Source organism: Megalops cyprinoides, chromosome 24, assembly GCF_013368585.1.
Source record: "Megalops cyprinoides isolate fMegCyp1 chromosome 24, fMegCyp1.pri, whole genome shotgun sequence".
Taxonomy (NCBI): domain Eukaryota; kingdom Metazoa; phylum Chordata; class Actinopteri; order Elopiformes; family Megalopidae; genus Megalops; species Megalops cyprinoides.
In genome coordinates, this window is record NC_050606.1 from 10,221,974 (window position 1) to 10,247,750 (window position 25,777).

General features: G+C 39.7%; 1 protein-coding gene across 5 annotated transcripts in view; it reads left to right on the forward strand.

The window, feature by feature from the left end:
• The window catches only part of dtna (dystrobrevin, alpha), a 74,334-nt gene that overhangs the window by 20,962 nt on the left and 27,595 nt on the right, over nt 1-25,777 (forward strand). For all 5 annotated transcript variants that reach the window (XM_036518685.1, XM_036518684.1, XM_036518686.1 and 2 more), the window contains 10 exons: nt 6,887-6,954; nt 7,866-7,946; nt 13,037-13,250; nt 13,717-13,802; nt 15,410-15,564; nt 16,365-16,470; nt 19,154-19,320; nt 20,502-20,626; nt 22,828-22,836; nt 24,186-24,269. In XM_036518685.1, coding sequence (XP_036374578.1) covers nt 6,888-6,954; nt 7,866-7,946; nt 13,037-13,250; nt 13,717-13,802; nt 15,410-15,564; nt 16,365-16,470; nt 19,154-19,320; nt 20,502-20,626; nt 22,828-22,836; nt 24,186-24,269 — 1,094 coding nt within the window. In that variant the 5' untranslated portion in view covers nt 6,887. The remainder of the gene's footprint in view (nt 1-6,886; nt 6,955-7,865; nt 7,947-13,036; nt 13,251-13,716; nt 13,803-15,409; nt 15,565-16,364; nt 16,471-19,153; nt 19,321-20,501; nt 20,627-22,827; nt 22,837-24,185; nt 24,270-25,777) is intronic.

A 25,777-nucleotide genomic window follows, 5' to 3' on the forward strand; every position in this document is an offset into this window, starting at 1 on the left:
CTAGAACAGAATGATTAATAAGTAAACATCTCATACTCTTAATGGCTAACTTCACAGAGAATGATAGTAGGTGTTCATTGAGATGCTCTTAATAGCAATATATAGTTTATATAACTAACAGAATAAGTTAATATGAAATAATTTTGTGATATCCTAACCTACCATATATCTAACACCCATGAAAAGCCTAGAAGCCCTTGTAGTACATTCTTTAAAAAAAGATTCTAGATCACTTAAACACATACATACAAACTCGAAATGCTAATCTAAATTGTGTATTATGCTCCTTTCTTTGTAAACTGGTTTGAGTCTTACTGCATAGAATTGAACCACTGTAAATTGACTTCATAACTGCACTAGTTACCCAGTGTGTTGACTTACAGGGGTTTCACTGTGCAGTCTGGGAAAGAAATACCCATCTTTCAATAAAAAAAAAAATCACTATTCACTGCTCATGCATTACAGAGGAGGAATGTCATGTGCAGACATCAGAGTGAGAAATTCTTGTAGAAGGATTGCACTTTCCTCCGGCGTGAAAAATGCACACCTGCTAAACTGTAATGTAAGCAGCAACAGGTTGGGTTTTGGACTTTCGTTTGGCTTTCAGTTTCCCGCCATAGAGTTTAAGTTGCCCTTTAAGATACTCTTCAGTCCCCTACTCTGCCATAATCTGCCAAAGTCTGAGAGCATTCACTCAAATTACAGTGTGGTGAGAAACAGGTTGCCGCAAACACGGGTCCCCTTTTTCACAAGCAAAGAAAAAAAGTTTCACCCTGCCTTCACTAATGGAGCCGCTGGGTTCACTGCTGCCATGGCAACAAACCACATGATGAGGTGTATTAGATTGCCTAGGACAGAGTGCAGTGAGGCGTAGTGGGGGAGAATGCGCTTGCTCTTCTGTCCGTGTGAAAGGTTCATCCCAGTTTTGTTCAAGTTTTTCAATGGACTGAGAGGAACTTCCTCTTAGCCGGTTTAGTTTGCCCACCCTTTGTCTCCAGCTTGTGTTTGCAGGTAAGGCACTTTCTGTTTTTTTTTTTTTCATACTTTGAATGTGCTGTTAAAATTTGATTTCTTTGCCATGCGCTGTTGTAACTCTGTTCTGGGGTTAAGATTTTGCTCTGCCCTGAATGATGACACATCAGATTCTGTGATCCAGGGGCGTCCAGTCTACGGTTTCACTGGATTTGACTATGGCGATTGAGTGATCAAAAGGAGTCCGTCATTATCCAGTTAGTTCTGTTTCAGTTAAACAGAACCAATAATGTCACTGTTTGATGTCTTATAGTTTTGAACATCTCTAGTTTGTGTGTGCTGTTCTTTGGCTAACAGCACAGTGATGGAACAAGCGTGCAATGAGTCAGATTAACTGTGGTGCGGTAGGTGTTTGCTGGGGTCTCTTGGCAGTGCCCTGCACTCTGGAATTTGTGCTTTGAAAGAGTTTGCACAGGGGAGAAAGGGGAGGTGTACATTGGCTCTTTGAGTCACTGTAATCACTAGGGTTCCACAGTTTGACCAACAGATACAGCAAGAAGAGGTATTCAGACACAGGTCAAAGACGATTAAGTGTGAAATCCCTAAGTCTGCAGTTTATACACTGGCATTATTTAAATGTAAAATGGGAGAGGGAGAAAGAAGCAAGTCTAGTGGCTGTGAACTACTTTTTTGAGTATTTTGTATAACAGTAACTTTTTTCCTGCTGTTTCTCATCTTCAGAATTCAGTAAATTTACTTGATTAGGTCCCATCTGAGAGAGTTTGTGCTGAGGTGTACTAAAGACCCTCAGTAATGTACCCGGACTGCTAGGTGCAGAAGTCCAAAGACAGCCCAGCAGAAACAGGAAGAAGGCCAGCAAGGTGCCTGTAGCTTGGGGGTCAGAGCCTATTCAAGTGTGTCTGACAGGAACAGTAAAAAAAGAGATCTTTTATTATTGAAGCCATTCAACAGCTCTTACAATAGCAAAAATATAATATCAAATAAAATAAAGAGTAGCACCATTTTAAAATAAAAGCAGCGGACACAGTTCAGGTATAATAGCAAGGGAAAATTATGGGTTATTAGCAAAACACACAAGTCAAGTAAATTGAAGATTTTAGAACTGAGCATTAAAGTGCTTTCCTTACTGCAGTGACCTTCGCTGTTTGTTGCCTGTGCATATTTTTAGTGTCATAACAGTCTTTTTATCATGGGAAGATTGTGTTAATATCAGAGTAGGGCGCAGACAATATGTTATGGAAATATGCACACCTAATGGAATTCTTGTGATCTTGTGAACACTTCTAAATGTACTTTCTGATATTGATGTGACTATTTGTTATTGTGAAACACCGCCTTTACTTACAGCTAGAGCTTTTGCAGAACCAGTTCTGAAACAGCATGCTGTTCAATAAAATATGACAAGCTGTCAATGTATGTCTGTCAACAGTTATCAGGATATATAGGCAAAAACACTCTCACAACCCAAGCTGTTCACAGGCACTAACAAATGCCTCAAAGGCAAACAGCCAGATCATGTTATATGAATATGTTTAAAATTAAATAATGCTTGGTCTGGGTAAGATCAAAGGCTCAGCGGGCTTCCACAAAAGGGGCATTAGATTGATTAAAGCAGTCATATAGATTTCAGTTGTATTGTTCCTTGTGTAAACAGCTTGATTAACAGGTTTTCAGCCTTGAAACTGTTTTACCCTGGCCTACTGGCTGATTTGTAGCAACAGCAGCAGCAATAGGAAACCTGTTCATAGCTGTACAAAACACAAGGTAGAAGCTACAACAGCAGGAGGAGGCCTGGGCTTTCTGTTTTTTTTTTTTTTTTAACATTTTCAGTTTTGTTTCTCCTGATCATTACAATACATTACGTTCATTTTGCAGACACTCTTATCCAGAGTGACTTTCAGCACAATAGAATGTAAGCGTATCCATTCAAGTTGAATGAGCAACAGTGTCAGACCAGGCTAACAACACTCCCAAACCAGCAAGTGTGAGCTGGACTAGAAGCAAAGTATACTACCATATATCACAGTCACAGAATCCAAAACATATTGTGATACTACACATAAAATAAACAGCAAGTGATACAAGTAGCAGCTGTTGGGGTGGGGATTGATCGAATTGTATGTACTTGACAGATTTCTGAAGTGTCACACACTTGGCCTAGGTGAGATTAGTGTTGCTGCTAAGGGTATAACCAAAGTTCTCATGCTTGTCAGTTTCACAGGATCTGCGACTTCTTTGACATGATTATAGCCTTACCTATAATACTGATCCTCAGAAATTATTTTCAAATAAAAATTGTAATAAAGTCAAACTGATTTATGTAGAATAATGTAAAATTTCCATGCGGTTCTGTTTAGTTTTAAAATACATTTGCACACATTGTGTTGTATTTAAGTGTAAAGTAAACATTGTGCAAGGATTACAACTTTGCCAGTGCTTGTACTAAACACAGTTTTGTTAACAGTCTTCAGCTATTCTCAATAATGGTACTGTATCTCATATAGGAAGCAGATTGGCATTTCATCACAGTATTCCTGAAACACACTGCCTGCTCTCCAAAACAGTGCTGCAGTTATATATAATATAATAACTAATCATACTAATTTATGAACACAAGGCCATTTGGTCTTTCTGTTTACAGAATGTACACACACTACTCAGCGCTGTATTTTAATGATCATAGTTAAAAAAATGTTCTTTTTTATAACCCTCTGAGATAGACCCTGAGATATAAGTAATGTGTTTACACAAGTCTGGATTAAGCTATACCTGAATGTGGCCCGAGCTGTTCTTGGCCTGTTTGTGTCCTCAGGGCAGGCTAGGGCCTGTCTTTCTCAGCTCTCTTTCCAATAGGATTCTCAGCGTGGCCAAAATTGGCTGAGTAGAAGTAGGCCTGTTTAAGGAATCAGGAATAATGAATCAGGATATTTTCATTCACTCATTTTTGCCATAAAGAAATGGCGCAACAAAGAAGATCCTTTCCTTTATGTTCAGTACATCAGTGCATTTTTTTTTTTTATTCTGAAGCTATATTACAATGAATGGCATCTCCCTGACCACATGGGAATGCATAGCACTCCTTAATTAACTGAATTTCCATACGTTGAGGTGCCAGTTTAAGCAGCTACTCTTTGAATGTGCTACTCCAGTGTCTACACATTGATAACTGAACCATAGACAGATGATGCAGTGGAGTGTAGGGACACTGCGCGTTCCCTTGTGATCAAAGAAGCATCCGTCACTAACATTGATGTTGTTTATTGCCGAAGATAAAGCCTGTGATTTCCCCAAATACAAATTATTGTTACTTTAGTCATGTATTGTTATTAATTTATGATTATTGAGCTACACAAAAATGCTAATTCACACATTAACGATTGAGTTAACACCAACCTTTTAGGCAGTCCTGCTGTTTGGCTGCTATACCAGACCTCATAATTCCCATATCTTCATCAACAAATCATACTCTCTGGGAAAACACTGGAGTGCATCAGGACATGATCGTGTGTGTTGTGCCTTTGCTCATGACAGCTCCATCTATATCTCTGTTTTCAGCGCCCCCCCCCCCCCCCCCCCCCCCCCCCCCCCCCCCCCCCCATTGGGCCTAGCAGTAAAAGCATTGCACAGGAAAAATTGAGAGGGTTTTCATGAAAGTTTCATGAAATGCAAATCTGCCTTTTCAGTCTACATTACACTAACTCTGGTAAATAAGGTTATAACATGTATTATCCTGTTGAAAGGCCCATCATCGTGTGGAAAGGCATACCTCATGCGCTTCAGCAGACAAGGAAAGAAGGGGCTATCTAAGCCAGCTCATGGGAAAACTCTGGTGAAGGCTTAATCAGAGGTAAAGCAGTGCAGGAGTGCTCAGATGCTCAGGTTTTAAATATTCTGCATTCATAAGGCCATAGATTGTAGATACAGGTGTAACTGCTGTGTGGAATAAGCTCATATAAACTCAATGTATTTATGAACATTTATTCCGTGCACAAGTGGATGTAAGCCCTCAGATGGCAGGGGCGGAGGCCTTTTCTTTTTATATCATGTTTTACACCGTCTGGTGTTAAATTTGCTTACTGAAACTGAACCACATCTTGTGTTACCAGACTGAAATATTTATATGCGCATGTAACACCTGGGTCAGCAGTTGGGTAACACAGTGAAAGTGGCACCTCGTCAGTGATTAGTATTCACAATTAGTGTTATTTTTATTAAAGTGTAAACGAGTAGCCGTATGTGACGCTACACATTTTGCTGGATGCAAAACTCCCTAATGAACACGCAACATTGCATTAGACAAAATAGCTGGCTGTAGTAATACGCCTATTTTAAGGTGCTCTTCCCAAACACTGCTGCTTGTTTGTTGATTTGATTTATGTTTCTCGAATCTTAATGCATTTCTGAACACAGAACAACACTGAAAGCTGTGGTCAGGGCAAACCTCAGCCGTCAGCGCCACAGCACAATCTTTCACTGAGACCTCAAAACGGTAACATTTCTCCTTTAAAGCAGTGCTATCAACTAAAGCTGTTCAGATGCCATTTGATATAGGTTCACCTGCAATATTGATTCTGCTGTCACTCATGCATCCCTCTGTAAGAACTAAAGTGGCTGTCTTGCAGTATGATTACAAATTTAGTTATACAGTTGAATCCAGGGTGTTTGCCCAAGACACCATGCAATGTGCTAAACACATACATGTAGCAGCTTCATTGGATTAATTTTCATTGGGAATATTTAAAATTCATGTGAATCATAAACATTTTAGCATTCATTTATTATTATCATGGGTGCTAATGGCCTCTAGAATGTATAGATGCTCTCAGAGTGTGGATGAAACTCAGATTCTTGAGATTATTTCAACAATTGTTATTATTTCAACACTTTTTAAGACTCGCAACATTTTTTACATTCATCTTTGACAAAACGGTCTGTTAGAGCCCTCCTATTCTAAGGTGTCAGAAATACCCCTCCATAATTAGCATGTAGCCTTCTTCATTTACAATTAGAGGCTGCCAGCTGCCTGTCAAACAAAGGAGCTTCACCTTACTGCTGAAAGAACTCACTCATTTATCTCTTATTTGGTCTACTCGTCAGGCACAGCCCAACTGCAGAACATGGCCACCACGCTCTATCACCCTCTAAATATGGCTGTCAAATACTATTTTTTGTTATTAAAGTTATTTACTTCAATTGCTCATAGTTTCATACATGTGTGAAAATGACTTTTGATGGCCCTTCAATGTAAACTCTGCCTGATATGGCCACCACCACTAAATGTGTTTTTCATACATATGCATAACCCATTATAGCGTTTATTGATTCCTTTCAAATTTTGACACTTTATTTTGGATTGTTTCTAGATATGCCTGAGTGTATGTCCTCTTTCCTCTGGCCATGATTAGCGTGCCCTTTGCCAAATACTGTGTTTGCATTTGTCGGCATTCACTTATTCACATCTTTTTTGGCAGGCATGGTCTTGAAATATGCTCTTGACTGCATCTTAAAGTCACCAGCCATTAGACTTAAAAAAAAAAAAAAAAACCTTGTAGTTGTCAGCAGTCTCTGGTTTGAAATATTACTTTATAATCGCTACGCATTATCTGACCAGACAGCGGAAGCACCTTGCATATCAAAGCTAGCAAGGAGCAAGCAGCATCAGTCTGTGACCTACGGAACAAAAAAGCCGGAAGAGCAACTTACAGATCGCTTATTGTTTTTTTTTTCCTCCATTATTCATACCCTATGGGGCGCAGGAGATGCCTCTGATTTGCTGGTTATTATGTAATGATAATTTTGCATTGCAGTCTCGGAATTGCTGCGACAGTTCTTTATTGCGGAGGTCTGCCCAGCAGGGCACTAAGAATCCTCTGTTTCGTCTCCTTCTCAACAGCATGATTGAAGGTAGCGGGAGAAGTGGTGATACCATGGCAGAGAGAAGACAGCTGTTTGCAGAGATGCGTAAGTACCACTTAATTGTGTCATGTATGAATGCACTGTGTTTCTCTCAGAGGGGATGGTATTAATAACATGATTATTTTCTTCATCATAAGGGCATAATTTAGGGCATGTCCTTAAGCGGAGCACCTTACAGTAATATGACAAACATATAAGAACTCACTTTATAACTTGCTAGCTGGCTGCCTCATTAATTACATCTTTAAAAGAAACTATTAAAAAACAACTACCTTCTAACATTTGTAAGGAGTGTCAAAATGGTAATTCCAGTGAGGAGTTGTTTTCTGACATTGAGGAGGCCACTAGGCACAACACTGCTGCCAGTGGAACTGTGTTTGTCTTTAGCTTTTGGTTTTTTGCTGGAACGTTACAGCCATGCATGGACATACTTCAGCCGTACTGTTGCTGGAATTGAACTCACATCCTCTCAACCAATCAGAACCTGATATTTGTCCGAGCCTCAGTATGCACAGGGTGACTGACTGGTTACAGGTGACAGAGTAGAAATAGTGTTAACCGACGACTCTCCCACCACAAGTTACTGCAGGACTAATGTAATAAAAGTACTCCCTTGGCAACACAACTGCAGTTTAATGGTTTACAGTGTATGTCATATTCACAAGATTAGCCAGTGACCTTCTTTGCATAATGTATGTTGTGCCCCATTGCAGAGGAGACATTCCCAATAACAAGGAGGTCTCACCATGGGCCCACAAGACAGCAGCTGAGCATGTCAGTCATGATGATGGACAGATACACAGTCCAGAAATATGTACCCACTTAAACCGCCCCGTATGTGGCCCTGTCACGTGGGTACACTCCTGCTGGCTCCACACTGTCTGTCACCAGCGATGACTCTATGAAGAGATGTTTGTTAACACTGCCTCTGACACGGTTCGACTTTTCCTGCGCAGGGGCTCAAGACTTGGATCGTATTCGGCTATCGACCTACAGAACTGCCTGCAAACTCAGATTCGTTCAGAAGAAATGCAATCGTGAGTATGATTCATGGTGGATTCATGCCTGAAATAGCACCAGCGTGCGTTACCAGCATTACTACTGATGACAAAGAGACAAGGTGTCCAGAATGGAATCTGACACTGAGCTACACTGAATATTCTGAAGTCCAACTCACACAGAAAGCAGAATGTTGCTGAGTTTGCATTCATGCATGTAACCGAATCCCGGTTGGTAACACAGGTGGCAAAAACAATGTTTGTCTTTGTAATGATGTATTTGTACGTGAAAAGGCATAATAAACAAAAGTGGAACACATCCACAGCTGAGGTAATGAATTTTACATATTCATGACTTGTTTCAGAGTTTACCCTGTAAAATTAGATTTTGATAGCACTGATGGCTCATAGCACAGCTATGTAGTTTGGCTGTAATACCAACTGCAACAGCTTATTAGCAGCTTTAAATGGACCCTCATTAATGTTTCTTCTGTTACTATGGGGAAGTCTTCTGAGGCACCATAACATTGGCAACGCTTTTCAGTTAACGTGGACCTCAGCTCATTCTTAATGCTGCATTTGCTTGTGTGTAGAGCACTGCAGGTACGGTTGCTCATAGTGGATCAGGTCTTGGTCGAGCTCAACAGAACCGCTTTCGTTTCTGTGTTTCCTGGTTCCAGCTGCTGTGGCCCTCGGGCTCGTCTTTGATGGTTCACTTGATTGCCGCTATTCCTGGCTGTGGTTGCGACTCTAACTGCACAGCCAGCTCCACCACTGCCTTTTTGCTCTGTTTCTCTTTAAATCCTTCTTCTGATCCCATGCTCTTCTCTTCTGCATTCACATGCGCGCACACACACACACACACACACACACACACACACACACACACACACACACACACACACACACACACGCACACGCGCATGTATGTGCGCACACACCCACACAAGCACAGATGCACATGCTCGCACACACATGCACATGTATGCACACAGACACACACACACACACACACACACAGAGCTGTGAAGTGCAGTTAGTGAAATCTTCATAATTCAGGCTCTGGTCCTCTGCTGCTGTTTCTGCATGGTGAGGCAGTAGTGCAGGATGATCAGACCCTCTGCCTGATTCAGATCCCCAACCCTCTGGTGTTTTTTCCATCCATCTGCTTTCCTTCCATGACAGAGATTCAGGCGAACATCAGAGATACTTTTACTGGAGTGCAGAGACGTTTTTCCCAATGTGGATATACGCATACAGAAGCGCACGCTGGCGATTCTGTGCGATTCAAACAGCACAGTGAGCGGACGTTTAGGAGTCTGAATGACTTCTTCCCTCAGTGAAAAGGTCTCTGTTGCTGGGCCGGTGCTTAAATGACAGTTTCTAAACTGCTGACGCAGTTTGCATGTTTGTGTGCAAGCAGAGCATGGAAACACAATATTCTGAAGTTTTTGCAAAAGCAATATGAGTAGCAATAATATAAGCAATAGGAAACACAGAGGCTGCATGTTCAGATATGAGGCAGAGCAAAACCACAAGAGGGTGATGGAGATCTTCAAACTGTCTTTCCAAATAGTCGTGACATAAAATGTTGCTCACAGCATCCTGCAGTTATGTATCTATTTATGTTCACAGTACAAAAAATTGTTGTACTCTATTCATAACATTTCACAGAAAACTTAACAGTAGTGTTTTTTTTCATGACAGCTAATTTTAGTGTTAAACTAATACAAAGACTTAATTAGGATAACTAGCACTAGCACTAGATGTGTGAAAGGTCTTCTAGCAAGTCTTATATAATGCAGTACTTTTGCCCAGCTGCATACCCTCCACTCTTAAGTTGTAAATGTTGTTCTTGCATTGTAGTTTCCTACCCTCAGGCTACAAACTGAAATTTGGTTAATTAAAATGAGCTTCCAGTTTCCAGTTTGTGATAATACAATGACATAAATGATACCCACTGGAAGTATACGGTTAATGTGGATACTTAGGTTAAATACAGCATTGTAAAAATGGAAATGCCAGATGGAAAACTATAATTCAAAGCCTTTGACGCCTGGTGTACCCTGGTAACACAGTTTAGGGAAAGATCTGCATTTGAAAATTGATGTACCCATTCCATGCAACAGAATTTCTGCTGCATTCTTAAGTGATACTATAACTCAAATATCTATAACTATAACTCAACAATGATTTTGCATTCATGTGACATAAAGTAAATATTTTATTGCTTGATAGGAAATGGGTGGGCACATTGCTTGATAATGTAATTATACGAATATGGTAGGTATAATGTTCATTTCCAGCATATTTATCTGAAACAAACCAATTAATACCTTGAGGGAAGGACTTTGTATCTCAAGGGAATGAAATTATTATCTCAAGGGAGCTGCATCTTTATCTCATAGAAACAATGTAATATCTTGTGGGAATAACTTCTGATAAGGATCTTATTCCCTCAAGATACTAAGTCATTCCCTTGATGTTAAGAGGTTCCCTGGAGATATAAAGTTGTTCCCACAAGAAAAAGATGTTGTTTGTTCTAGATATCTCGTGGGCATGGAATTGCTCACAGGAAACGTTTTGTACCACCACACCACACTTCTCATCTTTCTTTTCACCTTTGTTTCTCCACCTAAAAATTTGTGACTGGCATATATTTTCTATTTGCTCTTACTGAACCAACAGTAATAGCATGATCACTGCATAGCAGTTTTAGGGTTAAGCATCATGGATGCAAAATATTTCATGCTCCCAGACACCCCCTGGTGGTTGGTTACCTATCCTGCAAATAAAATAGCAGGATGCCCATCTGGGGTCCGGGAAAATCCTGTCATACCTGTCAGCTTTAGCTAAGTGACAGACTGCTGTCCAGTGTTACCGTACAGGATCAGATACAGTATAAAGGAGCAACAATCGTAAGACACACACAGCCACCCAGCCAAGAGTAGTAGTAAAGTTCGGGAGTGCTGTGGGGTTTGGGTGAAGACAGGTTTCTTTTCAACAGGTGCAGGGACCTGGTGAAGTTGATAAAATCGTGTACATTGTCACAGAACAAGTAGCTAACAGCAAATTCTCTCAGTTAGTTCTAAAATTAGAAATGGCAAGCAAACAGAGTTAACACCATGACAGTGTAAATTCCTGTGCACAAAAGGGGATTACCAGCTGGATTTCTGTTACGTGGAGGCAAGGTGAAAATGTAACTCTTTACTGCGCTGCTATAGCTGCTGGGGGGGGATCCCTTCCAGTTCCTTCCAAGGCGACTTTTCACACTGCAAGTCCCACAGTGCACCACAGGAGAGTGAGCACCAAGTGGAGGGCAGGCACATCTCTCACCGACATCGTCTGAATAACTCGTAGTTGCCTGATGAGTCACTAGAGGGTGCTAAAGAGTGATGTCATGAGGGGCCAATGGCCAGTGTGTTCTGCCATTGTACACTCGCAGTCATTTTCAAGGAATGACTCAGCCCCAGACTCAAACTTGCAATGTCTAGACCCCAAAGTTGATATCGCTCTTGTCTGTCTCTTCAAACTGACCACATTTAGGTGGCAAAATGGTTTCCTCTGAGAGGCACTGTCCTTGTCAGCACCATCATCTCACATTATTGTCGTTGACACCATATTTTCTAGCAGCAGGACAGCTGTTTGATGCTTTAGCCTCATTAGATACCGTAATCTTAAAATTGGCATCATAACTCCTTCTCAATCCCTTGGATACTTGCCTAGGTTTTGGTCTATACTTACATAATTACTTAAGATGCTTATCTTTTTTTATCATTAGATCTAAATGTACAGACAGTGCTGACAGTACTCTTTGCCTAAGCCAATGGTGCCACCTTTTACCAGTTGACATTAGGAGTAGCAATTTTGTCTTGCCTACAGATATAAAACAAGAAGACGTATTAAAAAGCTGTAATTTGGCTGGGGAGAACCCTGCCTTATGTTCAGGCTAGTATGGTACTTCTCAGCAAGCCCTAGTGCATTGGCATGAAATTTTCTTTGCGTTTTTGGTTAGGTCTCCTGGGATGCTAAATGGAAAAAATGTTTACCACTGGTCAGTCATATTGCAGCTGTTGTCTGTTATTGTATGTGTGATGTTTATCCAAACCATGTGCGTGGTTTTGAGACGAGTAAGTTACAGAGGGGCATAGAAAGTGTTACACATGGTATGGCTGCCACTGTAGGTTGTGGGTTTACAGATGGCCAACATGTCTTACATTCTCATTGACCACTGGGACTATTGGTTTCATATTTTTTTTCCTATGGTCTAATACTCATTCATACAAGATCAAAATAATTATTTAAGTCATCTTATTCTCTTAAACGTCTTTTCAGTGGTTAGTACCAAGCAAGATTCTAGTTACTCTATTCTAGCTATTTTATGTCTTTTTAGTACACTATACTGTACTAGATTCTCCATATTGGCCCTTGAAAGGGGCATTTAAAATTATTTTTAATGTGTTAATAATAGAATCCATTATTTATGGATTCATTTACTATTAGGTAATTTAGCTGACATCCGTACAACATTGTTGGCAGAAGTTATCTCTTAGATACAGGAGGCTGCTATATATACACATCTAGTAAGACAGGCATTTTTGGTGACCATGTGTGCATGCAGAGTGACCTACATAATAGTGTCAATTAGTCACCATTCTCACTGAGGAGGTTCACAGGTTTGAGATCAGTCACAGTAACAACAGCATGCATTGGCACAACTTTCACTCAAGCGGATTGAGTTGTCATTTGAGTGAATAAATTAACAGAGAGTAAATAAAACAGTGTGTAAAAGTAATACCAATATATACAATGCAGTCAATTTTATTTGAATAAATATAAGGTATGAATAAAAGGAAAGACCGCAAAAAATGAAGTTCATTTTCAACATAATGTGTACTATGTAAGAAAAAGTGAGGACAAAATGAACATAGCTGGCAAAGTAATTATCCCTTCATCTAAAATAATTGTTTTTTTCTCACTTGCAGGATAGTGATACTTTGTTTCACTGGCAAGCGTTTTCTTACTCAAACAATTTTAATATGCATAATCTATCTGTTAAAATGAAGAAGAAAGTTTGTTTCTTTTCATAAATGCCAGCATTTTTTATTGCAATCTCCTTTCCTATGCAGTACACCTGGTGGACATCTGGAACGTCATCGAGGCATTCCGGGAGAATGGTCTCAACACCATGGACCTCAACACCGAGTTCTCTGTGACTCGTCTGGAAGCAATACTGTCCACAATCTTCTACCAGCTGAACAAGCGCATGCCCACCACCCACCAGATCAATGTGGAGCAGTCCATCAGCCTACTGCTCAACTTCTTACTGGCAGCCTACGATCCGTGAGTCCCTCCAGGTCACCTGTCTGAGTCCCATTTGTCTGATAAGGTGACAGCATAGTGTAGTGGTAAGGAGTAGGACTCGTAACTGAAAGGCTGCTGGTTCGATTCCCTGCTCAGGTGCTGTTGTTGTACCCTTGGGCACGGAACTGAACCCAGAATTGCCTCTGTAAACATCTAGTTGTATAAATAGGTAACATGTAAAAATTGTAACCTATGTAAGTTGCTCTGGATAAGAGCTAAATTATTATCATCGCAATTATTGCTAAACGCCAGTAATTTAATGTAATAAGTAATGTAATGTAATAAGTTACTTGTTTCTGTACAGGTTTGTATCGTTGTTTAGTTAAAAAAATCAACAAGGTACTATTTCACTAGCTATTCAATAGTCTTCTGATCAGTGAATCCAGGTTCTTTGGATAACACAAAGCTTTTTGTCATGCAATGTTTCATCTGTGTCTTCTTGCAGGGAGGGCCTCGGCAAAATTTCAGTCTTTGTTGTGAAGATGGCCCTGGCGACAATTTGCGGAGGAAAGATTTTAGACAAGTTAAGATGTAAGTCACATTATTATGGGTTAACTCTTTGCAATTGACAGAAGGAAGCATAAGTGATATTTAATCTGTTACTTAAATTCTTGCTTTCTTAATGCATGCCACACAAATTAATACTCTGTCAGGCCGTATCAGCAATAATAAAACAAGTTCAGTAATAACACTTTAATAATAGTAAGCAATGCTATATAACACATTACATATAAGGCTATAAATTCTAATTTGGATGCAAGCTACATTTCTATTCAGTGTCATATTATGATGGCACAAAAATAAACACTGTGACTAGAGTCAATTAATCCATTAAAATTGGATGAACCTAGGATGCAGCATTTCAAACAGTTCACCGACCAGTGAGTTTCATAGTTGAATATTATCCCAGCCTATTAGTAAGGTTTATAATCCCATAAAAAGCCTTTTTCTTCTTGCTGTCTAATGGCGCCCCACTGTGTGGTGCTGTGATGAACAGGTCACCTGTCTCCATTCATTTTTGACCCGTTAGCAGCATTCCCATGGCGGTTTATTACAACAGCTTACATTAACACCTATTTTAGATGTATTTTGAATTGAAAATGAAATATTAAGTGTACTCGGAAGCCTTAATGGAGTTCCCAAGCAAACTGGTGTAAAAAAAGATAAAGATTACTCAGGAAATTCTTGTTGAAGTGATAGTGTACTATGTGTATGTTAATGTGAATTTTATTTATAATTACTCAAGTATTAATATGTAATCAATATTAATGCATCCTCACCAATTCTTTTGTTTTATTACAAATGCAGTTACCCCTTAACTACATAAATTAATATCTGAACTAAGTAATCAGCAACATTTCTGTTTGTCCAGAGTATATAGCCCCACACATCAGACATCATTACAATGAGGAATTGGTGGTCCAGATTCACTTTCATATAACAATAGAGACGGTTCCAAATGCTTTGTTTTAATATATTCACTTGGCTGGAAGCTGAGACATTGGAATGCCAGCAGGTGTCAGACTGGTTAGGGGAAACTGTCTAACCTTAATTGTCATGCAGAGGTGAATTTGAAGAACATCAAGTTAATCATGTTAATCGCATCAATTCAAGTCCAAGTTTGGCCACATTAACATTGTACATTGTGAATTTTCTATTTGTTTAAATGTGTATTTTTGTCATTTTAAAATGTAATTCGTAGAGAAGTGGAACAGCACATGTGGCCAAGTAGAGGGAGTCATTCATACACATCAATATAGGAACAGCAGCCACTCCATTTTGCATTTGCTTTGCTGGCTTCTATGGCCTATTGAATATTTTGGCAGAAACAGAACTGAACAGAAAGTCTTTCCCAAGTCTGTTTCCAGACCATTGACCCTAAGCTTATCTAGCCTATGGTTCCTGGGAAAGCCAGTATGATTAATGATATTTTTTTAAATATCAATCATTAGATATCAACATGAATAACATTTTCTCACAGAAAATGTTGCGCATGTTCTGATAAAACCAAGAGCTGTCATGCCAAAAGTGGAGGTGAGCCCTACTAGAATGTCTCTGTTTAACTTCTTTAAGTTCTTAATGTCCTCCGCTTTTTCTTCTCTGTCTAATGAAGTAATGTTTTACTGTTGCTCCTCCAGATATTTTTTCACAGATATCAGACTCCAGTGGTATAATGATTTACTCCAAATTTGACCAATTCTTGAGGGAAGTTCTGAAACTGCCAACAACCGTTTTTGAGGGTCCTTCTTTTGGTTATACTGAACAAGTCACAAGGTCTTGTTTTGCACAGCAGGTGAGTTCTTGGCTGATGTCTCTGTTGGTATGATGATGTGTGCTGCCTGCAGATAGTCTTTTCTTTCTTTATTCTCAGTTTTATCCACCAAATTTTTGCTGCATAAATATAAATTATAAACGTATAAAAATTATTTATACATAACTTGATATTGTCATTAGTGTTACAAAACTATTGATGGATACAGTTCAGTGTGGAAAGATCATTTTAAATGGTGTCTGTCGATTGAGACAGATGAAAACGTAAAAGCAGACTCAGGCTATGTATCCAAACTTCACACTCAACTACTTTACTTTCCTCTTGACACCTGAACTGACATCACCAAAGGTTGTACAGCTTTTACCTATTTTCAGAAAAGAACCTCAAGCAGTATCAATGTTTTGGGAAAAAGTTTACTGAAAAAAAGTGATATGTGTATTATGGATAGTAGAAATGAGTAGAATTTCTGAATACAATAGAAGTTTTTGAGGTTTTTGTCCTGTGTCAGTGCATCTTTAAGGCTATTCTGTATTCTTGGAAAAACAGCACTGATGAAATGTGACTGCATTCAGACTCCCGCAGCCATACCCTAGAGTTCAGCCCAGGGAATTGCTGATAATGTAGATTCTATACAAGCAGTGGACTGGAAACGCCTGCCGCTAAATATGTTCAAGTAATTCCAGAAACTATGCAAAAGCTCCAGCTTTTCTGTCACTTTCTTTTGAATGCACCGAAAGTTATGTTGCTTTGATTCGGAGGCCTTACTGTGTGCCACTGCCCTAAGTGTTGTTTTTCCTCAATCATCCGATGGCAACGAACAGAAAAAGGTCACTCTCAACACCTTCCTGGACACACTCATGTCTGACCCCCCTCCTCAGTGTCTGGTCTGGTTGCCACTGATGCACAGACTGGCCAACGTAGAGAATGGTGAGTCCCCTGTCAATATTCTTCAAATAGCTTGTTGTTTTGTTTTGTTTTTTGGTTTTTTAAAATGCTTTTTCCCCTTTTTGGGCTGTTTGGGTTTAATAGTTAATGTTAATAGTTTAGTATTTACTAACGTAATTTAGTTTATGTTAATAGTTTAATGTAATGGTTTGGTTGTAATGGTTTAAACGTAATGGTTTGGTTGTAATGGCTCAACGCACTCACTAGCTTTACCTGCTTGTTGGTACTTCGCCTGGCCAACCTTTGGGAATTGGTCATGCAGTACTTCTAATATCGTTGACACTGTATGCTTTTTCGTTTGTATTGCATTGTACCTCAATTGTAAGTCGCTTTGGATAAAAGCGTCTGCCAAATGAATAAATGTAAATGTAAATGTTTGGAATTGCCAGTTATAAGTAAGGCTCATCTCACTGAGCAAAACTATGGAGTTGTATAGGAGTACTGAAATGAGACAGATATAGTCTTCTGATACATTTGCACAAAGATAACATCTATTTTTTGCACACAGTGCACCACAGTGAATCAGCTGCCTGATGGAGGGTTGGTGCAACACCATTGACATCAACAAATGAGTGTTAGGGCCAGCATTTCTGTTTTTGCGCTCATAACACGTTCCTACACTCATATGTTCAAGTTCAAGTTCAAGAAATGCTTGTGCTCTCTCTCTCTCTTCCTTAACATGAAGGGCACACCCATCACAGAACCAACAAAGAAGGACACTACACACCTACATAGACTATGTATACCTTGCATAGGTAGATATACATTATATACACAGAATACAGATGGATAAATGGATTCAAATGGGTAGCATTTAAAGATTGTAAGCGTCCGAGTGGCTTGGACAGTTACGGTGCTTGCCCCGAATGAAAGCTGAGCCCTATTGCCTGGGTTTGAACCCGGCCGTGTCATCCATTAATGATGATCAGGAGATGAAATTAGCTTTGTTACACTGAAGGATAGAGGTAGGTAGGTTCCCATGTCTCTTCCCAGTGGCACCCTTGCAGCTCTGAAGTCCTCTTCAGTGATGTCAATGGAGATACACCTTATCCTCCAATCGGTGTCCCCTCCCCCATGGATGCACTATGGGACTTGCAGTGTGAACAGAAGCTGCACATAAGAGTAGTACATTGAAGGATTGCACTCACCTCTCTTAAGTCCTGTGTGTTCTAGCAAACAGACAAGATTCATACATTAAAATCAGCAATTCCACACTGTGCGAAAAAGTAAAAAGCATAAGAAAAAAATGGTACAATAAGCTATGTATGCCACCCTGGATAAGAGTGTGTATTAAGCAAAATGGAAAAATAGAAGTAATAACCTGAGGTCCTTGATCATTGACATGTACTGTACATGTATGCAGTCGAACAAAAAGCACGTGTTTTCCAGTCAGCCATATCTGTATTCCAGTTCTGTTCCTAACAATATCGTCACTCACAGGCATGAGGTTTTATGTTGAAATTATTGTAGGAAATACAGAATGCACTGTTATAATATGAATGAGTAGCACTTGCTAAACAGACTTAAAACAGACTTACTATGAGCTTACTGTGCTTATTTGCCACCATTGGGATTGAGGAATGAATAAGACGCTAATACCAAAGTTGGGGTCAATTCCTTTTTAATTCAATCAATATAGGGAATTAAATGAAATTCAATTCTATCAGTTTCTATGAAGATTTTTCAGTGAATGAACTGAATTTCAGGTCATTTCCTGCATTGACTGAAATGAAATGGAATTGACCCCCAACCCTGGCGAACTGCTTAACTTCAAAATGAGCTTAACAAAATGAGGTGTAAATTGTCACATTTCTCCATCATTCACTAATTCACCTATTTTCTTTGTTAACATCACCTGTGACATTCCTGTGTAAAAACAGTCTTACAGAAAAGGGCTTATTCCATCATTTAAAATAATAATATGTAATGTGTGAATGTGTAAAAAAAAAACAATCAATTTACCATGAATACAAAGCAATCAATAAGAAATAAGACCAATAAGAAAAAATGTCAGGTCTTTGTATATTTTAGGTGTTTTTTTTATGTGGAAGTGTAGTAAATTCAGTACGGTCATTTATAGCATTCCCTGGGTTCAGAATTACCAGGAATGCTTGTCTCCAGTCAGCATGCAGCTGGTAACTATTTCATGAAAACAATATTGTTTTTGAGGAAGATAAATAAATGCAGAATCAACAAGGAGCCAGGAGCAGATCAGTAGCGTATTTAAATAGACATTTAATATCACTCATGGAAGTGTTCAGCAGCCAAACGCCAAACCATGTTATTGGAACACGCGTTTGGGTTGTAGGCAGAAAACGAGGACTACATAATCTGCGTTCCTCCCCCGCACAATCAATCTCGCGGTGAATCACTTCAAACGCTTGCCTCTACTCTGAACGGCGAGACGCAGAAGTACACGCAGGCTGTATTTAGCCCTTCAGAAGGCCAGGCGCTTCAGGAGAAGCGTGGCCCGAATAATTTCTTAAACCCACGGCCATCAAGGGAGCAATCATGAATATCAAAAATATCAAAAAAAAAAATATTCTGTCAGAGTTGCCCAATTTAGAGATTCACAAAAGGCAGCCAGATCCCTATTTCCTGGCACATAAACAGGCCTTTGATGCTCTTATCTCTCCCACCCCCCCCCATCCCCACCCCCCCACAGTCTTTCACCCGGTCGAGTGCTCCTTCTGCCGCACTGAGAGCATGATGGGATTTCGGTACCGCTGCCAGCAGTGTCATAATTACCAGCTTTGTCAGGACTGTTTCTGGAGGGGACATGCCAGTGGTTCCCATAGCAACCAGCACCAAATGAAGGAGTACACATCATGGGTAAGGAAAAAAAAGGGGGGGTTGCGACTGCATTAAACCAGTTTGTACGGCTATCCTCGTCTCAGTCCGGCATCAAAGCATGACGTAATGCACTCTCTGCGTTTTCCTTGAAATAAGTTGTGTGCGTTCTGTGCAGCTAAAGAAATGTCTGAAGGTTTCCTTGTTCGGTTCCTAGTTTGCTTTTAATTTGTAATAAAATTCAGAGCTAAAGGTCACTGATCAGTTGGGTTCAGTCAGAGGTGAAATACTGTCCCTGTTCATACCTCAGGCGAGCCAATCAATAAAAGCCATCCTAAGTAGGGAAATTATTGATCACTCACATATTTCCAGTGTACTGCTCAAGAAGGCAACAAGGACACATCTGAACCAATTTCAGAAAAAAAATTGTGTTTATTTTTGTTTCAGTGGAGTGGATAAAATGAAGTCTTGGTTCAAAATATAATTTAATCAATTGATATATTAAATATGTATACCCTTGGGAGAGAGATTCGAATATACTGTATAAATTATTCAACAGCTGTATGCCTTTTATCGTTTAGGGTTTAGTTTTTCTGTAGTGTGTTGAAAGCAGTTTTTGGGATATGACAGTCTGTCATCCCCTATGCCCCTATGAGTGGTCATTATCTTCAATTTGTGGTTCACTTGTAGTTTCTGGGTCTACAGGCTACCTGCCTATTTTATTGTGTGAGCTGTAGTTTTCCTCATGTCATAAAGCTGTGACACTAAATTATTCTCTAAGGGAAATTGATTGCTCTTTAATCTTTGTTATTCATGCGCTATGATGGAAATCACATCACATGAAAAATTTCACACGGGGTAAATAATACATATAGCTCAGCTTTACACTGGATAAAATGTCTGAGAATGTGTAGACACTGGCTAGTGTAGTAATACTTACTAAAACTATAGGTTATTGTGTTCCATACAGAATTCTTGCAGTATGGCTGTGGATATACAGCTGAAGAGTAGAATATTTCTGTTGTGAAATATAAAGATGTCGCGTTTGTCTTTGATCTTAAAATAACCTGAAAGCCATCCGAGGGTTAATTACAGTTCCAGCTGATATGCATTGTTAACAATAACAGCGATCAGTGAACTGACATTCCTTGACAATAACGTCCAATGCCTTGACACCTTCTCCAATCCCAAATCACACATACCATCCATGTTTTTTTCCCCAGAAATCTCCTGCTAAGAAGTTAACTAATGCACTTAGCAAGTCTCTCAGCTGTGCGTCCACTCGAGAACCTCTGCACCCCATGTTTCCTGAGCAGCCTGAGAAACCTCTAAACCTTGCCCACATTGTGTAAGTATTCTGAACATGCTCTGTCTCCTTTAAGACCTGGGTCCTGTGCCTAAATGCATGAATATCGGTGGCTTGTTTGATAATGAACACTTAATTTTTTACACCTGGACAGGTTTCACATGTTAGCTTTGATTTCCAACAAAAGAAACAACCGGAAGCATTATGATACGACGCAGCAGCTTTAAACAATAACTAGAAATAGATATATTTTGTTTTTTTTTATCTTTGGTGGGATTTTGGCTGTGTGTTTGGGTCTAATAGCCATGTGAATCTCTTTTAAGCAGACTGAAATTGTCCAGTGCCCATTGTGCATATCTTAGGAACACCGTACTATGTCCCCTAAATCACCCTCCTGCCCCCAGGCCACTTTCGCACCCCCCCCTGCCCAACCCCCCCCGCCGAGTCTCAAATGGGCTGTATTTTTCTGCCTTAATTTTTTATTCACGTGACATATTTACAGCGGCACAACTGAGGCACAAAAGCAAGAGAACACAAATCCACCCCCTCCAAGACCCTAACCATCCCACTGATGGACATACAGGACATTGTGGGCCGTAAATTGTGCTGTTCCAGGAACACACTCTGTTCCCAGTTCCCATGGATCCCAGCTTTGGTCCACTCCATATGTATGGCATCTAAATGAGAGAGGACTTGTTGATGCCAGGGGACAGAGATGCAGTGGTTTCACTGAAGCTGGCAAGCTAGACGCCCCCTCTGGTGTTGCAACAGATCGACGGGCCGAATCATCATACAAGAGCAGTACATGGAATATTTTTAGAATAGAAATGCTGGAAGACACTAATCCCCAGAACTAGGAAACATCTGGACACGCCTACACCATGCGCATGAAAGACCCCTGAGTGGCCAAGGGGCAAAACACACAGACAGAGCCAGGCACAAGTTTCATTCTAAGCATTTTTTTAAACTAGGGGTCAAATATAGTCTGTGGACAAAGTTATAGTGACTCATATGCTATTTGGGATTGCTAGAAGAAAAAGAAATGTTGGACTGATGGTATTCCAGCTGATTAGCAGTCAGCATCCAAGTAAGCTAAGTTGCTGTTCCACATTATTCCTGTTGATGGACCCTTATGAGTTGCGTTTAAAAGAAATATGTGCTGGGCTGCTTATTTAATGCTGCTGCCGCTGTGAGAGATGTCATGGGTTCAGATCTATACAAACAGCCTAACAGTAATTAAGGGCACAAGACCTGAGGCTGATTATGGTGTGTGAAGCAGTGGTGTTTATGATCAGGTTTCTTTCTTTTTTTAATATAAGGATTTAAAACATAGTTTTGAAATCAGCCACCATGTCTAATACAGGAAACATGGTAAACATATTATGTCCTTCAAAACAGGCCATGCTATATTCAGATTTGCTTTTTAACAGTGGAAACAGACAGTACACAGCACAGCCAATCAATTACTAGGCCATTTCTGCTTTTGTGAAAACCAGTCTTGGTGACACGTCGGTGCCCCTTGGTGACACATTGGCCCATAACGGATTCTGAAGCACTCTGAGATAGTTCAGTCTGTAGTTCAAAATGCTGTGCTCTGGAGAAGCAAGATAGTCCTCACCAGTCCTTTCTTCCATTGGGTCTGAATCAATCCAGTTACTTCATGCTAGGTTATAACATAGCTACTAGATACGTATTTAAATAGCTGCAAAGATATGTCAAAAATTATGAAACCTTTTGTTTTTTGGTTTTTTGGTTTTTCACAGGGTGCAATTTTTTAAAGTATACTTTATGCTGCAAGTGTCGAGCTAGCTACAATACACAAACAATAGTGACAGAGGTGTGATAGTGCCGTCGTGTTCTTTGAGATGTTTTTTCTCCTGCCTCAAACTGTAAGTTAACACTGGAAAATAAATAATAGAGTCAGTCATATCAATAAATGAAAGTTTTAGAATTTTAGAAATGACAGAATGCATTATAAGAATTCAGCAGATGCTTATTGACATGACTTTCACCTGTCCGGCGACAGAGTTACCTGTGCCTTTATAGAAGAGTTACCTCTGCCTTTTGCAGGTATCTCTGCCTTTACAGAAAAGCATTGCACATTAAATAAATGCTGTATTTACATGCATGTGCCTTAATATGCTGAAAATTTACGGGGTTTTCGCTGTGTGTTGTTGTTTGCTTTTTAGCTGCTGACTGTAACCAATCATTTTTATTTCTTTATTTTTTTTGCTACACAATAGTGATACTTGGTAAGTAAGTTTATTTTAAACATTTGCATTGCGATGTCATATTGTGGTAACTTACACAGTTGTTTGATTAGATGTCATTAAAATGCATTTTAAACAGATACAGAATCCTATTAGGACTTTGCTAACTAACAGTGTTGGGGGCATTACCTTTTTAGTTATATATCATATGTTACATGCTTCTTTAAAAATTGCATTATGATATCCTCCAGTATTACCCTAAAATAAAAAAATGCACACTTTTAATAAACATATTACTCCCCATGTCACATCCCCATCGTGATGTTGAACTTTAAATCAGTGTGAAAACATATGCGCATATACCACATCTGCAGTCAAAATAATATTCATGTGAAAACAATGCAGTCTGTATGCAGGCACATTTCAGTTTAAGCCTTTTCATATGCAACCAGCAGCAACAGTCAAAAGAAAATCAAGACTTGCAAGCGATTTCTGCTGAAGATCTCTGGATCTGGAGTATCTCTGGATACTGGAGTATCCAGTCGCTGTACCGATGGCCCAGTGACAGTGAATTGGGACGCAGCAGTAAAGCAGAGCAAAATTAAAAGTATCAGGAGATGAGTTACCTCAAGCACTTTTTATTGATGATCAATTTTAGATTAAATATCACACTATAGACTCTCCAGAAATACAATTATAATGATTAAAGTAAAAATGTAATGAAGTAGCATAATTAAAAATAAATTACGCATATAAATAAATATGTGTTATCTTTCAGTTTCAGTAACATGGAACTGAAGTGGTGCACTGCCCCAACACTTCCTACTAATAATGCTTTCTAGTCCCCACTAACACCAGATGTTTTGTCAATGTAATCCCTAACTAACTGCCATTTCAAGTTAGGGAAAATTTCAACCATAGGAAATACATACATGTTGAAATCTTCAGGCCACTATGCCAAAGGACCAAGGCCTCTGACAAAAAACCCCTAAATATAACCTGAGCAGCTGGCCTTAGCCCTTAATGATAACCAGTAAGCCCTGCTATACTATCCTAAGTTTAACCAGCAGCAGACACAGGGGTAAGTAAGGTAATGTCATTCCCCCTTGTAAATCATGCAGTATATAGCATATACCTCATGCAGGGTGTGAAGTGGTAACCACATCCACACTGCAAATGTGCCAGATTGTCAGGTTGCCAACCAGCCCTCTTTAAAAGGTACTGTGAGTCTCATCACTGCCTAAGAGCTGAAACTTCATAGGCGTCCATAACTAGCCGTGTTCCACATCCTTCCCCAATACATTTACTTTCTTACACTGTAACTCCTAATAAAGTGACCTGCCTCTGAGATTGTCAGTTTAAGGAAGTACATCATGTGTCTTCTCCCCCAGGCCTCCCAGACCGGTGAACAGCATGAATGACTCCATGTTTTCTCACTCCGTGCCCAGCTCAGGAAGCCCTTTCACAAACAAAAGGTGAGGAACTGTGTTATAATGATAATAAGACTGAAGTGCCACAGTGGGTATGAGCACGGTGATACCCCGGAGATACCTTGGATGGACATCATTTTGATCTCTTTGTACTCGGGAGATAAGCAAAAAGAGAGGGCTAACCAGGCATCCGGTGTGGCGGGGTAGCCTGACCGAGGAAGAGGGGGAAAAACAGTTCAGGTGTGTTGAGAGGAATGCTTACTGGGACAGAATTGGACAGAAGAAATAGATGTACTTGTACTTGGATGCTTGATCTGAAGGTGGTGTCAATGGTAGCAGTAGGTTTCAGGTTTTTTTTGCTTTTTCTTTTAAAAGGTAACGTATGGTTAATATATGTCAGCCTTTTTTCAGAATTTAAATTATAGGCTTTTCCGTGACCTTTTTCAGTTTGTTTCCACACGTACCAGGTTACTACCCCACTGCCGCCTTTAGCTATATGGACATATTGAGACAGTTGGCTTTCTAACCAAATTGGTCTAAAAAGCTTACACAGAGAGTGGCTATAAAGACTACCTTCTCGGTGGTTGTGTTCTTGAGCAGCTGAATCAAGTGCATTCTGTTCACATTAAACTATCTTTGCACCATCTGGATCGTTTCAGTGAATTGGCACAGATGCAACAAATCCATCCTGATAATCAGGATTTTTAATTTTTAATTGATAATCAGGATTAGGCAACTATTATATATATCAACTGCAGGCCACATGAAAAAATGTGAAAATTCCAGACTTTTACTGTCATATCCCAAATCCATACATTTCTTGGCCTGGAAATCAGTCTGAAAATCTCCATAATTTTCTAGACTGGTGTGGAAACACGTATACTAAATGCACAGTCATTAGATTTTGGATTTCACATTTCAATGACATATATTTTCCTATATACCTTTCCTGGCATGCTTGTTATTGGTTCTTGGTTCTTGATGTTTTGTTGGCAGTGGGATTAAAGACAGAAGGTTGTGCCAGTGTAACACAGCAGCCAGGTTTAGATGGGGCGTGATGGAATGAAGTCTTCTTTGGTGTGTGGATATGAGGAGTTGGAAGCAACTGGAAGCAGAGAAAGAATGAAAGCAGCAATGAGAAACATATGGCACTGTCATGTAGTTATTAGTTATATTTAGTTATTATTCTGATCTATATCAAGGTAATCAGGGTACAAAGTAATGTGGTCTCTGGTGTAGGTAATTTGATGGTCAGGATCTTCCCTTGAGAAGCCCAGCAGGGAATGAACATAGATGCCAATCATACAGACTTGAACAGCTCTATGCTTTTTGTGAAATGTTTTTTATGTGTCTCTCTGTATCTTGTTCTTAGCTTGTATTCCAACCAATGAGGCTTACATGTCTGGGTATTATGGGAAATATGGAATGGAATGGAAATATTTAGCGCTGGGTGTATTTTAGCAGTTTATTGTTGATCACTGAACGCTCTGTGTCTAAGGAACACTAACCCCTGGGTTTGATCAATATCTGTCCTTAATGGGGCTTCTTAGTAG